Consider the following 14,252-nt stretch of genomic DNA (forward strand, 5'->3'; position numbering starts at 1 on the left):
GGTGCTTTCTTCTCTTCTGTTTCTTCCACCTCATATCAACTAAACCAACATCAAGGACAGGGCAGGAAAGGATCTGGTATCTTAACGAAACAACTGAAAGAAACAATCATACACAAGCTTTTGTACAATCAGACCATGAGAATCAGTACAGCTTTCTCTTTCAGCCTTTCAACTGAAAGAAGGGCAGAGGATAATATAATGATGATAGCTTAGAAACGAAACGGATTCACTCATTCAGATAGATAACTTCGTCGCAACAATTTATACCCAGAATTCGAAGAAGCATCACAGCTCGCCTCCGTGAGGAGCGTCGTCAAGGTCTCCATCTTTAGCCAAGAATCCGGCTTGGCGGGCCCGGAGACCAAAGTTAACCATGACGATAACCACCAGTCCGAGACCGACGACCGTCGGTCCCCATTTCTCGTAGTATACACGCTTGACGTCGCGGCGCTTGCGTATCTTGTCGACACGCCACACGTACAGCATGAGACTGTATAGAAGGGCGACCGCAGCCAGCACGGTGAAAGCCCAAGAGGATCCGAAGGTGATGTAGTCATCTCCAAAGTTCAACAGTGTAGCTGCAATTGTACCAAGGAGGATGGAAAATTCCAGCCACGAGAGGAAGGTACGTTCTGCGGCAAAGTAGACCTTTGGCTCGACGCGGACGGGGACGTGGATTCCTGTGACTGTTAGGGGGATGTTGCTTGGATACAAAGAAGGTGGGATTGACTTACGCTTGCCCTTGGGAGCTTGGAAGCGCTTCACCGTGCGCTTGTTGCCCATGACGGCAATTCCATTCTGTTCCGGGGGCGGCATGCTGGTCGGACGCGGGCGCGGGATGAGCGCTGTGAAGCAGTGTACCATGGCATTTCCAGCATTGTGGACGTAGTACTTTGCCAACTGCTTGTAGTAGTAGGTGCCACCCACACGACGCGCTTCCTCCAACTCGTCCGAATCAACCGATTCTGCATCCGAATCGTATAACGGGTAATCCTCGTCTCCGGGAAGTGGTTGAGCGGCGATTCGCTCCTCTATATCCAAGGCGTTTCCATCGGTATCGGCAAACAGGGCTTCTTGATCGGCAGTCGTGGCCTCAGCCGTGTTCGTGCTATCAACCCAGCGTGCTTCGTTCGAGTCTTCCTCGTCCGACTCGTCATCCTCGGGTGTTTCGGTGGTGGACAAAGGTGCGCTAGCCGGAGGCCGCTGGATACCGAACTTGCGAGTAGCCGGCTTGCGAATGTCGACGTCCATCTGCGGCATCCAGAAGGGAAGAAGATTGATACGATCGGGGAAGAGGGTGGCCGTGCCGTGGATGAATTTACTGTACTTGGGCACCGCCTCGACCAGGTGACTGGCCGTCAGATCTCTGATCCATTGCGGTGGCTCTTGGCCCGCTTGCGTTTGAAGCTTTACCTCCAACACGGCATAGGGGAAGCGCTCCACGTCCTCGGGAGGGAGCTGGGAGAAAGGCCAATCCACGCCGATATCCATCCGCCGCCAATTGTCTCCCGCCCGGCTGCGACCATCGAGGTTGTCCTCCCTAGTCATTGTCAACTCTGTGTCGAGAGATATACGCACGCGAGCGTCTCCGGGAAGCTGAAAGGCGGTTCGGTGGTAGAAAGATCGGGTCACAGGGACCAATTTTCGCGTGATGACTCGGTATTGGATTTCCCGTGCCAGTTGCTCCAAGTTGTCGATTTCCTCTTCGCTCTTCTTACCTTCCCGGCGCATCTTCTCGAAGATGCTCTCCACGGTCATGCGACCGGAAAGATAGGCATTAACGTGCTTCTCCTTCAGTGAGAAACGCGCCTTGACAGACTTTTCTCCCGTCCAGTCCTCGCGATGGGTCTTCCGCTCCACGAAGATCTGGTCACTTTCCATGCCACCATACCAGCGCAGTCGGATGGCTTCCGCTCCCTCGGTTTTCTTCAAGCGACCCTGGTAGAGCTCCCATGTATCGGTATTATCATAATAGATGGATGAAATAGCGGCATCTTTTTCCTCGAATTCTTTTCTAGGGTTGAAAACCAGCACAGGAAGGTGCTGCTCTTGTCAGCAACGATCTCGTAGGGATTGACAGATGTTCTCGCGCATACCTTAAGGATAATGAGCTTCAGCTCAGTGATGTTGTCGGGATGAACCCAGTATTTGGTCGTCTGGCGGACAAAGTTCTGTTGACTGCCTCCGGCGGCCGAATCACCCTTGACGGGATTACCTTTGGTACGGACAAGGTCGTAAAGCTTCGAAAGCTTGACGACGAGGGCATCATAGTTGTCATTGAAAAACGGCTTCGCATTGAGTCGCGCAGCAAAGACAGGCCGCAAGTGCCACCCGGTTTGTTTCTAGAAACAAACGATTAGCACCGAAGTTGCGTTTCTAGCAGCGCATGAGAATTAAAGCGTACATCGTGTTTCTTAATAATTTTCTGAAAGCCAGTGTAGTTCAGTTGGGTGAACTTTGCCAGATCGTGGACGTCGGCGATGATGTCACTCAAGACCTGCTCGAGCAACAAGAAGTCTTCGTCGGAAGGGGGCCTCCGGCTGGGACGCGAATTTGAGGCGCTGTCTGAGCGAGAGCTGGAGGAATTATCCAAGCGGGAAACCACATCATTGACTTCCGTCTCGCTGGCTTGAATGCGACGAGCGATCTCCGCGCTCTTGATTCGCTGGAAGTTGAAGACCTTGTCCAATTCGCTCTCCAGCAGGGTCACAAAGTGCTTCTCATCGTCCTCCGACCAGGCCTGGCGGTCGGGCCTCGCGTTTTCGGGCGTAGGCTCGGTGACATAACCGGTTTTGAGAGCCTTCTTCAGATCCTCGTATGCAATGTAGTACCAGTAGTACTCCTTGATCATAGAAGATCGGAGGTGCTCTCCGAACCTAGACAAGAGACGAACCAGTCAGCTGGGCGATCCAATCAGATGGAAAGTTTGGAAAAGAGCTACAAACCTCATAGTGAATAAGTCAATTGACTAAGCTCTTGGGATAGAAATAGGAGGCAAACAGGGTGTGAGTAAGGGGCGTTAACGATTTGGTGGATGTTTGGGGAGAGCTGTTTAGAGGTCGGAAGAAAAGATCATGATTGACGTAAAAGCAGGTCGTCAGAGAGAGCGAACAGAAAAAAGAAAGCTGAGAGAGGAGGGGGGGGGCCGAAAAAAAGTAAAAAAATCGAAAGAGAGTAGCCAAAGGAAAAGGACCTAATCTGGTCGAGATGATGCTAATTACTAGACGAAGGCGCAGGGAGCCAGCAGTGGAGACGGACAAGAGAAGGCGACTATGTACAAGAGCCGGTCGAAGCTCATGATGCTTGCTAAAGACCCGTCCCAGGATGGCGGAGACCTCAGGCCCGGTCGACGTCAACCCGTGACTCCTCCCGATAACGCTATCGGCCCCAAGATTGGCCCTTGCTTTGGGTCTGGTACCGGTAATACCGAGCTGCGATTGCAGTCCCGTGCCATTACCATTGGGTCATATCAATCTCCTAGGTAAGAATCGCATGTCAAAAGAGGGTGCAACTGGAGGGACAAGACACGCCAATACCACGGGGAATCGGGGAGAATGACAGACATGCTCCAGTTTGCATGGAGAAGACCCTAAAAACTGCTCTAAATCATAGCTTGGATGACTCCCGTTGCTTGATGCATTCTCAGCCACTCGATTGCGCAGGTGCTGCTCTCCCTCATCACCGCTTTCCCGCTTCGGGACTAGCCGGTGGTTTGCTATCGATACGAGGTCATCCTTTCACCAATTCCATCCCACGTTATACGTCCGGGTAATTTCCAATACCTCTGAGCTCTGCAAATTCACCATTTTGCACGTAAGGTCAGTGGGGATGGGTATAATCGCATATCAACGGTACCGGTAACCCAATTCCCCTCTGAAATTGTTAAAATACCTGGTTATCTAGTACTTAGTGTCTTGTGCTTCCTTTACCATCTACCATTCGATAACAGCTAGACTAAAGAGATGGTGGTCTCACATGCCAACCGTCTCACCCCATTCTCTATCTACTAGAGTACTAGCCTAACTAGGACCCGGAAAAGGCTCCCTGGTTTCATTCCCAGCTAGCAGCACAAGACCAAGTACTACTCGTAGAAAGTAGTCTACTCCATAGGTAGTGTGTGTTAATGTCTCACCCGGCTGCAGCCAGATGGTAACAGTAACACAATCCAACCCCCATCAACGCCACCGTTAGCTAAACGTGCAGGAACCTCAAGGCCTGGATCCTCGATCATCGCCGCGGCAGCAAATGGGGCCTACTCTCATAACCAATCGGCTTCATCGCCCCGGCAAAGACGATACAGAGGTTAAGATGAAACTCCTCTTCGGCACGCTAGTAAATTCCCCTTTTAGCTGTTATAATCAACAGGACGGACCTATTTTGTGTATGTAACTATGTATGTATGTATCTTGTATCTGCTATACATACCCAGAATCAAGTAGCCTATTCCCTTTCTCGTCTACGTATGACCCGTGTGTCATTCTTCAATGTCACAGATTACTTGCCTCGAAGCTAGACTCCGGTAATTAATATATTCATAATGTGCGCAGGTCGGACAGGGACCCTTGCTAGAGATATGTCTATATCAGCCCACGTTATGAGTCGGAACAATCCAAGTCTATTGGGTAGATTCCCGATGTATTCTGTGAGGAGATCTACTAGAATACTTGATTTAGTGCAGTAGTACTAGTTCACGTCTGGCAGACTTCTGCTCGTCTGCCTTGTTTTCTTCTTGTATGTAATCGCATACTATTAAGATGAGAGATACTGGAAAGATAGAAAGAATTTTCTTCAAATAGGCAATTTGATATATACTATGATACTGTATGAACCCTTGAGACCAGTTGCACCCATTACGTTTCAGTATTATTAGTACTACTATCTGATGTATCGTATCGGTCGGTGCCTTCACTTTCCATATATATACTAGCAGGCTTCAACTCGTTCTATCTAACCTACCTCAGGCACATGATACATCTCTAGATTCAGCAAAGAGTTACCAATCACTCTCCTGAACATGCAATACACCCCCACCACAGAGCAAATACAATTAAAGCCGAGATCAATCGCAGTTGTGAAACTTTCCCTCTGTATAATACCGTAGTGCCCACCGGCCTAGTACTTGCTATTATATAGTACCTTGGAGGCAGGCTATTTTATTAGTCGCCACTAGTAGTATTTCTGTAGAACCAGGTCAAACTGTGGCAGCAATATATTTTCACAGATACTAGTAGTTCGTTCTCGCAATAGCACGAAGTGGTATTTTCAAAACACCTTTACTAGTAACCCTGCATTGGCCGTCGGTGTTCCGCCACCAGGACCGATCTTTTCATACTACGAGGGGATCTAAGACAAAAGACCGACTAGTAGTCCAAGCGTGAGAAACTTCGCCCAGGCAGTTCCACTAGTACTAGCGAGCTGAAAGAGGCTGCTGCTATGAGCCCTACAAGACAGCTAAGGGCGGCGAGACCTTTAGCTTAATATTCCATGCCAAGCCAGGGGAAATTGTAAAAAAGTAGTCATGTCCAATCATACGTCTTTGCATTGGGTTTATAAACCCCGTGATAATGCCCGTTAGATACATTGATTTGTTCTGTTGCAATACGTATCAATCAACCCAACACCAGACACCGTCTCCGCAGTTCAGATAATGACATGTGATGAAAATAATAAATCAATGTAATTCGCACCCATCCAATAATTATGTAGTTCCATGGTATCGTAGTCTCATCAGCTAGTCCACCGTCGAGGCAGGGGAGAGATCAGGCAATTGCTTGTGCACTGCGCCGGATGCTCCTCCGCGCACCCTCACCAATGACATTCACGATGCCTTCGTTTTGCAAGGCGTAGATTGCCTCGCTGAATTGGTTGCTATCCAGGGGTGTGCTGCTCTGCTCGTTCAGAAGTCTGAAAACTTCAGCCCACCGAGCTGAGCCACCTGAGCCAGCCAGTTCGTCCACCACGGAGAGCACGCCGCGCTTGATCATTTCCCGGTTGCGTCTCTCGCTGGCACTGGTGCCCTCGGTGAGCAAGCCCATGTCGATGAGACCGGTGCGGGAGTCGGTGGCGGCCTGCTTGATGGCCGACCGGATGAGGCGCACGGCTTCTTCCACGTCGTCGGCTGTTACCTCGGAGGAGAGGCGCATGCGTGCGTGGGCTTCCGACAGTCGGATCATGGATTCCAGCTGACGCGTAGTGGCGGTAATACGGCGATCTGTCGACCGGATATCGTCTCCAAGCTTGCGCATAGCGACATACGCATCGGAAAGGGCCTTTCCGGCAGCGGGGGTAAGCACGGGGTGCACCTTGGTTTTGGCGTAGGTAATGTAGGCTGTGAGGAATTCGACGGGCTGTGTGGAGGGAACAAATTAGCTGTTGTTACACATATGACATTCTTCCAGACTTACCAAGATCTCTTCGCTGCTTGCGTTGTCGGGCTTGTCCTCCAGGTACATGTTGACAAGATGCTTGGCCAGGCGACGGTCCTCCTGCTCGTCCGTCCTGTCGAGCATAAGATAAACCAAATCGAATCGAGACAGTAGGGTGGGAGGAAGATCAATGTTTTGCGGGACCGGGAGGTTCGGGTTGTATCTGCTGCCGATGGGGTTCGCAGAGGCAAGGATACTGGTGCGGGCGTTCAAGGTGGTAATGATACCTGCCTTGGCAACGGACACAGTCTGCTGCTCCATCACTTCGTGTAGAACAGAGCGCGTCGATTCATTCATCTTATCGAACTCGTCGATGCAGCAAATACCGCCATCCGAGAGAACCAAAGCACCGGACTCGAGAACCATCTGCTTGGTGTCAGGATCGCGGGTCACATAGGCCGTGAGACCAACGGCCGATGAACCTTTGCCGCTGGTGTAGACACCGCGCGGCGCGATCTTGTGAACATATCGGAGCAGCTGCGACTTGGCGACAGACGGATCACCGCACAGAAGAATGTTGATGTCACCACGGTAGCGTGGGTTACCACCCTTCTGGAAGGTCTTGTTGGTGCCGCCAAACATTTGTAGCAGAATACCCTTCTTGACATCATCCATCTCGTAGACACTAGGCGCCAGGGATCGAGAGAGAAGCTCGTACACATCGGGCCGGCTGGCGGTGCGCTTGATTCTCTCTTCCTCCTCGGCAGTGATCTTGCGTGTCTGCTCGGCATCCCCGGCTGCTTGCTCCGACAACTCTTGCTCAACAGTCGACACATCGATACCCATCTTCTTGCGGTCGATCTTCTGGACGTGCAGAACATCGACGTAGGTCTTGAAAAGCGTCTTCTGCGTCCGCTGGCGGGGGTTGATGCGCACCGGGTTGCATCGGAAGATACCAGTTACTTCCACGCGGTCACCGGCCTTGCAAACATCAACAAGTTCGTCATACACGCAGAGCGAAACCGAGTGAGGTGTTTGGCCATCGGGGATGTTGTCGGGGGTTTCCTGCAGCTTGATGACCTGCTTGTCCGCAAAAGCACAACGATTGTGGATAATCTGCATCGAGTTTCTAGCCTGGCAGACCTCACGAGGACAAACAGTGGGCTCCGCAATACGACCACGATCAATATCGACTTGAACACTGTGGTTGCAAATCTGACAGCGGAAGAAGGCTAAGAAACATATTAGTCTCGGAACACCAATGAATTATTCATGAGTCTCACCTTCTTTCATGTCGGGGATGATGGGTGTAGCCCGAATCACCAGACCCTTGATGCTCACCAACTTGTCCATATCTAAGGCACGTTAGCACTGAACTATCATACCAGGTGGGTTATCAACATACCGGCAGGATCAAGGTCTCTCATGTTAACGGTAGAGTCAAGGCCGAAAGGCATGACCTTGTACGCGTTGGACTCGACTTCCTGGACGAGGTCCTGGATTTCAGCCGGAGGAGCCCGAGCAGCATCGCTCATGAGAGCATCAGAGCTGGGCACGGCGGGTGCCGAGCTGAGATCCCTGGTGTGCTTGGAACGAGCGTGAGCGCGCTGCCGTTGCATTTCCTTGCCAGCCAGCTCCACCATCACATCCTTGACGGTCTGATCCATCAGAGGAATGATTTCTTGGGGATACGCATGAAGTTGATGCCACAGCTTCTGCGTCGATGGGTATGCCTTGAGATTCTTTGCATCGAGGTTGAGATTGGTGACACCGAGCTGACGCATCGTGTTGAGCATGGTGATGTACTCTCTTTCTTCTGCAGTATTTCCCATGATGCGGGTCTCATCTTCTGTAGCTCCATCGGCCCACAGTCGATACTTGGTGGCGAAGTTGTAAAGAAAGTTCTTGAAGGCGGACATGGAATCTTGAATGGAGATGTTGGTACCCCAAATCACGCGGGTGGAGCTGCCACCCAAGGCCTCAGCCTCTGAGGTATCCGGATGAATGTTCGAGAACGTGGCATCAGACTGGGGTTCGCCATCGGCAGTAGGCATGCCGTTGGCGTCAACGAATATTCTGCGGCGGCGACTGGGGGTCGATCCAAATCCGCCCGAATGAAGGTCATTACGACGAGAGGTGCCGCGGTGACCATCGGCGTTGGAGCGCGATGAGACAAATAATCCACTGCTGCTGCTGGGAATGTCTGAACGACCTGCTTGGCGACCCATGGAACGGGTAGGACTGGAGCTGGAGACATATCGGATGGGGGATGAGTCTGTTTACATGTTAGTATATATATGAAAGGTTTATCGAATCAAGCTGAATATACCTCGCAGGGCAGCTACACCGTTTCCTCGTGGGGTAGTTTCGCCATCATCCATTGTGGAAGAAGCTCTTACGGGGGAGCTCGGTTCGTCCATTCGAATATCGGGAGTCTCTGCGCTGCTGCTGTTCCCCTTCATGGGAGAGGACTGGAAGAACATGGGGGAGGAGGAAGGGACGGGCGCATCACCCCGAATGCGCCTCGAGGCCCGAGGGGTAGTCTGTAATTGTTCATCACCGAGCGGGGTAGGACTGCTGGTTTGGCGTTGTTGCTGGGAACGAGTCGAGCGAGTCGAGCGAGCCGGAGAGGAGACGGCCGAATCCCTAGCAGGACGACCCCTACGACGAGAGGAGGCTGGAGACGACATGATATGAGCCGGTCCTATGAAGAGACAAGTCCACAAACAGATGGACCAAAAAAGGACCGACAGAGGAGGGGGTGAGGGGAAGTAATTAGGTAGGGGGAAATAGTAGGAAGTGGATTGGAGTGGATGATTGTGGTTGCGATGGAGAGTTTGAGGCACAAATTCGAAGTGGGCCTGAAAGGGAAAACAAATTCTCTTCTTCGTCGAGCTCAACGCGCTGCAACGCGTCCACCGCGTAAAGTGGTTTCCTGGTTGGGACAGCGTGACTGAAAGCCACATTGACCACATGACCTTTGTGGCTGGTGGGGAACGAACCATTTAGGGCTGGAATGCACCGCCACCTCCTCTATTGGTAGCCAATCATAAATTAGGAACGAACAGTGGGTCACCAGGGCCAGGTTCACACCTTCCTCATTCAGGCAGGAACCACCGAACTGGAAAAGCAACGAAGAATGAAAGATTCACCCCTTATTCTCATTCTATTACCCTCTTTGAAGGATTTGACTGTTTTGTTGAACACAATATACCATGCTGTAGTAGTACGCGCCATCTCAATACTATCCTACATAGACTGTAACCGATTCTAAACAGTATAAGGCCACTGAGACAGTCACTTTCCACCCCCAGAGCGGGTGAAGCACCCACCCTGGCGCGTGAGACGGTAAGTGTTCAGCTAAGGAAGCGCCATGCAGTTTCGGCAGGCGCCTTGATGTCATCCCGGTGAGGATCGGCCATCCCCAAATCAAATGGCGCTTCTGCCCTGCTGCCTTTGGGCTGCCCCCCAAACGCTTCTCTGACTGGTGGAAGGAGCTGCAAAGTGGGTGCCACTGTTGTCATTGTTTGGTCTTTTCTATCTGTAACACGTTTTTCCCCTTCGCTTTTGTCGCTGCAGCTCCATTATTTGGCTTGGTCTTAATCCCCCCCCAATCCATCCCCCTTGTGGTCATTGTCTCTTTATTTAGACAATTCCCCAGGTATTTGCTCTCTGTTAGCGCTGTCTTTTCCACCAACAGTGGTTCACCTCATCCCCTTACATGCACTGATTGGTTCTCCCCACTTCCGCCCTCATCTCATGGGCGTCTATGGAGCACTGCTAATTGCTACCGTTACTACTAATTTTGTCGCCCTCGCCTGTGACGTGCTGTTTACTCAATTGTATAACTGTCCTCCCTCGTGATGTCTGCACCTTTCTTTCTTCCTCCCTTCACCCAGAATCTAGAACTCTTTTAACTACTGCGACTTCATTCATCACCTTTCTGGTGGCTCCTTACCTCCATAAGCCACCACCAGCACCTGCTCCGAGCTACCAAGTGGTGCTCGCTGCTCCCTCACTATGACCACAGATTTGGGGTCGGCGCTGGAACACGCCGGCGGCAGTGGCAAGGATAAGGAGGGTATCTCCATCGGAACTTTCGTTGCTTCCCTAACCACTGCCATCGTTGTCTTTGCTGTGGAATTTTTGCTCTTTATTCTACTCAAGGGAAAGCTCACTCGTATCTAGTAAGTGATCCACCTGTAACTATAGTCGAGGAGACATGACTGAAGCTGATCGATATCCAGTCAACCAAGAACCTACCTAGTCTCAGACAGGGAACGTACGCAACCATCCCCGCCGGGATTCTTTCGATGGATCGTCCCCGTGTTTCGCACTTCTAGCACTGAGTTCATACAAAAATGTGGCCTCGACGCTTACTTCTTTCTCCGCTACCTGCGCATGCTTCTCAAGATCTTTATCCCGCTAGGATGTCTAATCCTGCCAGTTCTTTTGCCTTTGAATAAAGTTGGCGGCAAGGACACGAGCTACAAAAATGGTACAGCAGCGGATGGCCAATGGAACGTCACTGGTCTGGATCAGCTTGCCTGGGGCAACGTCAAACCTGAGCACACATCACGCTACTGGGGCCATCTGGTCATGGCTGTCATCGCCATCTTCTATGTCTGCGCCGTGTTCTTTGACGAGCTCAGAGGGTATATCCGTCTCCGGCAGGCCTACTTGACGTCCCCCCAACATCGACTGCGAGCGTCTGCGACAACTGTTTTAGTTACAGCCATCCCTGAAAGCTGGCTTTCCGTAGAGGCCCTCGAATCACTGTTTGATGTCTTCCCGGGAGGAATTCGAAACATCTGGATTAACCGCAATTTTGACGATCTCAACGAAAAGGTGAAGCAGCGCGATGAGCTGGCTCTGAAACTTGAGGCTGCTGAGACCGACCTAATTATCAAGTGCAAAAAGGCTCAGCTGAAACAAGCGAGAGCTGAAGCCAAGAAAGCCGGAAAGAACCCAAACACAGCGGAGACAAAGGAGAAGAAAGACGCCGACAGGAAGGCTTCAGTGCTGGCGCTTGATGGGGGTGTCAGCTCCGGTAATCCCCACCAAGCTCGCACTCTCGACCAGATCCTGCATCGTACCAAATCGAAGAAGAAGCCGGAACAGCCAGGGCCAAAGAAACGACTAAACCCGTTGGACCCTGCCGTCGAGGCAGCAGAGGCAGTCGGTCAGGGCATGGGAAAGCTGGGAAAAACTATGATTGGGGGGTTCAAGAAAGTCGAGCATGGACTGGACGGAACGTTGGCCCGATCAGGTGGATTTGTGCCGGGCGACGCTATGGTCATTCCTCCTCACCATTCAGAACCTGAAACCAACGAAGCCAACGACGCCAATGATGGGGAGCTCCAGGTTTGGTCGACAGATCCCCGTGATCATGCCGAGCTCACCCCGGAGGCTAGTGCATCAGAAGCGCGACCGGCGTCTAGACCGAAAAGGCCGTTTTGGAAAAGCCAATTGTCCAAGGATTCTAAGACGAGTAGTGAGCCTGATGAACTGCCCCTCACGGCCCCAGAGTCTCCTGTGGAACACGAGGAGGTGGAGGCCTCTGGATCTGAAAGCGGCAATTCAATCAAAGAAAAGATCCCCTCCGACAATCCAAGAGGATTCAAGGAGGGCGATCGGGTACAGGGAGAGGAGTATCCCATTGCTTACAATGAAGGCTTCGACAACGAGGATTTTGGAGAACCGCTGTGGCAGAAATACATAAGACCCAAAGATCGCGATACGATGCGACTACCAATTTTCGGCCTCAGTTGGATGCCATCATTGTGGCTCATCGGCAAGAAGGTCGACACCATCGACTATTGTCGCAAGGAGTTGGCGCGCCTCAACCTGGAGATTGAAATTGACCAGCAGAATCCGGAGAAGTTTCCCCATATGAATTCAGCCTTTATCCAGTTCAACCACCAAGTCGCCGCACATATGGCTTGTCAGGCCGTCAGTCACCACGTTCCCAAGCAGATGGCGCCTCGTCTCGTCGAGATCTCACCAGACGACGTCATCTGGGACAACATGTCGATCAAATGGTGGGAGCGTTATCTGCGCACGTTTGGCATTATCGCCGTTGTCTGTGGGATGGTGATAGGCTGGGCAATTCCCGTGGCGTTCACTGGTTTGCTTTCTCAGCTGTCATACCTGGAAGCTGCGTTTACTTGGCTATCCTGGCTTTCTACATTACCTGGATGGTTTATCTCTGCCATCCAGGGTGTGTTGCCTGCACTTTTCCTCGCTATTCTAATGGCTATCCTACCCTTGATCCTTCGCTTTCTCAGTCGAACACAAGGTCTCTCCACGGGTATGGCCGTCGAGCTGACCGTTCAGAACTATTACTTTGCATTCCTGTTCGTGCAACTGTTCCTGGTTGTGACCATCTCGTCCAGTTTTTCGACCATCATCAGCAACGTGGCCGACGTTACCAGCTGGCCTGAACTTCTGGCGCAGAACATTCCCTCGTCTAGCAACTATTTCTTCTCGTACATGATTCTTCAGGCAATGTCAGTGAGTGCTGGAGCTCTGGTCCAGATCGTCAACCTGGTAAGCTGGTTCATTCTCGCACCAATCCTGGACAAGACGGCGCGGAAGAAATGGGGCCGCACAACCAATCTGAATCAGATGCAATGGGGTACATTCTTTCCGGTGTATACCACGCTTGCGTCCATTGGTAAGCCTGATTCCTTAGTATCCCGATGGCTTTTTTTGCTAATTTGAATTTTAGGGTTGATCTACTGTGTCATTGCACCTCTTATCCTAATCTTCAACGTGATCACGTTCAGTCTCTTCTGGTTCGTCTACCGGTATAATACGCTTTACGTGACCAAATTCCGCTTCGATACGGGTGGACTGCTTTTCCCTCGAGCCATCAATCAGCTGTTCACTGGTCTATATGTCATGGAGCTCAGTCTGATCGGACTGTTCTTCTTGGTCCGGGACACGCAGGGCGAAGTTGCTTGTGAAGGACAGGCGATCATCATGATCATTGTCTTTATCCTGACAGCCGGCTATCAGATTCTCTTGAATGACGCGTTTGGGCCTCTGTTCCGTTACCTGCCCATAACGCTGGAGGACGACGCAGTGCGCCGTGATGAGGAATTTGCTCGGGCCCAGAGAACCCGCCTAGGTCTCCCTAATGAGGAGGAAGAAGATCCGAATGACACTATCGAGCACCAGCTGGCTGAGCGTGAACATCGTCAGCATCAGATTGACCGAATGTCGCACGATATCGAGTTAAAGACGCTGGAGTCTTCCTCCCCCGAGCGGCAAAATCACCACACCATGCATAGGCCGCATCTCGGACCGCAGCGTCGATCCTGGGCTGAACGATCACCAAACCGGCGGTCACCATACTACAAGGCCCACTCCAATACTCAAGTACCCAGTGTCCAGCGTCTGCGCGACAGGATCGCACAAGACGCTGAGGCCCAAGGCCCTCCTTCGCGCAACGTTGGGACCACGCTCTTTTCCGGCATCCACGATGAATTGGAGGACTTGACACCTGACGAGCGTGATCAGCTCGTTCAACGTGCCTTTCAACACGACGCATTGCGTGCCAAGCGACCAGTGATCTGGATCCCTCGCGACGATCTTGGGGTCAGTGACGACGAGGTGTACCGCACGCAGCGGTTCAGCAAGCACATCTGGATCAGTAATGAGTATCAGGCGCTGGATGGGAAATGCCACACAATCTTCAGCCGCAGTCCGCCCGACTTTTCCGAAGTGGACCTCATCCAGTTATAAGGCGTTTGGCTGTATCAGTAAGCTGTATGATTGACGACTATTTGTTTTTGCTTGCAGTTTTTGCTTCATTCGGTTCATGGGATAAGGAATTTGCATTTACAGGCGTTGGGTGCCATTCTCAAGGGTTATAGGAAAGCG

General features: G+C 51.6%; 3 protein-coding genes across 3 annotated transcripts; 1 reads left to right on the top strand and 2 right to left on the bottom strand.

Annotated features, from left to right (window-relative positions):
• Positions 1–164: 164 nt before the first annotated feature.
• Positions 165–3,111, bottom strand: vtc4 (putative vacuolar transporter chaperone (Vtc4)). Its single transcript, XM_025617873.1, has 5 exons — positions 2,946–3,111; positions 2,405–2,876; positions 2,097–2,342; positions 735–2,043; positions 165–680 (listed from the first exon to the last, which is right to left on the bottom strand). The coding sequence occupies exons 1-5, from the start codon at positions 2,948–2,950 to the stop codon at positions 286–288; spliced, it is 2,427 nt and encodes an 808-aa protein (XP_025477958.1). The 5' UTR covers positions 2,951–3,111; the 3' UTR covers positions 165–285.
• Positions 3,112–5,520: 2,409 nt separating this feature from the next.
• On the bottom strand, positions 5,521–9,202 carry BO87DRAFT_363128 (MCM DNA helicase complex subunit MCM4). The gene is made up of 5 exons (XM_025621664.1): positions 8,695–9,202; positions 7,771–8,640; positions 7,649–7,720; positions 6,405–7,597; positions 5,521–6,347 (listed from the first exon to the last, which is right to left on the bottom strand). Exons 1-5 carry the CDS (start codon positions 9,053–9,055, stop codon positions 5,760–5,762), a joined length of 3,084 nt encoding a protein of 1,027 aa, XP_025477959.1. The 5' UTR covers positions 9,056–9,202; the 3' UTR covers positions 5,521–5,759.
• Positions 9,203–10,277: 1,075 nt separating this feature from the next.
• BO87DRAFT_110406 (putative DUF221 domain protein) lies at positions 10,278–14,231 on the top strand. Its single transcript, XM_025617874.1, has 3 exons — positions 10,278–10,552; positions 10,613–13,041; positions 13,096–14,231. The coding sequence occupies exons 1-3, from the start codon at positions 10,386–10,388 to the stop codon at positions 14,112–14,114; spliced, it is 3,615 nt and encodes a 1,204-aa protein (XP_025477960.1). The 5' UTR covers positions 10,278–10,385; the 3' UTR covers positions 14,115–14,231.
• Positions 14,232–14,252: the final 21 nt, after the last annotated feature.

The sequence above is a fragment of the Aspergillus neoniger genome (genome assembly GCF_003184625.1).
Source record: "Aspergillus neoniger CBS 115656 unplaced genomic scaffold BO87scaffold_24, whole genome shotgun sequence".
NCBI classification, from domain to species: domain Eukaryota; kingdom Fungi; phylum Ascomycota; class Eurotiomycetes; order Eurotiales; family Aspergillaceae; genus Aspergillus; species Aspergillus neoniger.

Coding starts and splice junctions, on each gene's coding strand:
- BO87DRAFT_363128 (XM_025621664.1), bottom strand. CDS start 9,055: ATGTCGTCTCCAGCCTCCTCTCGTCGTAGGGGTCGTCCTGCTAGGGAT. Junction 7,721..7,770: donor GAGAGACCTTGATCCTGCCG/GTATGTTGATAA, acceptor AACGTGCCTTAG/ATATGGACAAGTTGGTGAGC. Junction 6,348..6,404: donor CAAGCAGCGAAGAGATCTTG/GTAAGTCTGGAA, acceptor CCCTCCACACAG/CCCGTCGAATTCCTCACAGC.
- BO87DRAFT_110406 (XM_025617874.1), top strand. CDS start 10,386: ATGACCACAGATTTGGGGTCGGCGCTGGAACACGCCGGCGGCAGTGGC. Junction 10,553..10,612: donor GGAAAGCTCACTCGTATCTA/GTAAGTGATCCA, acceptor ATCGATATCCAG/TCAACCAAGAACCTACCTAG. Junction 13,042..13,095: donor TACCACGCTTGCGTCCATTG/GTAAGCCTGATT, acceptor TTTGAATTTTAG/GGTTGATCTACTGTGTCATT.
- vtc4 (XM_025617873.1), bottom strand. Junction 2,343..2,404: donor AAATTATTAAGAAACACGAT/GTACGCTTTAAT, acceptor GTTTGTTTCTAG/AAACAAACCGGGTGGCACTT. Junction 2,044..2,096: donor TGAAGCTCATTATCCTTAAG/GTATGCGCGAGA, acceptor TGACAAGAGCAG/CACCTTCCTGTGCTGGTTTT.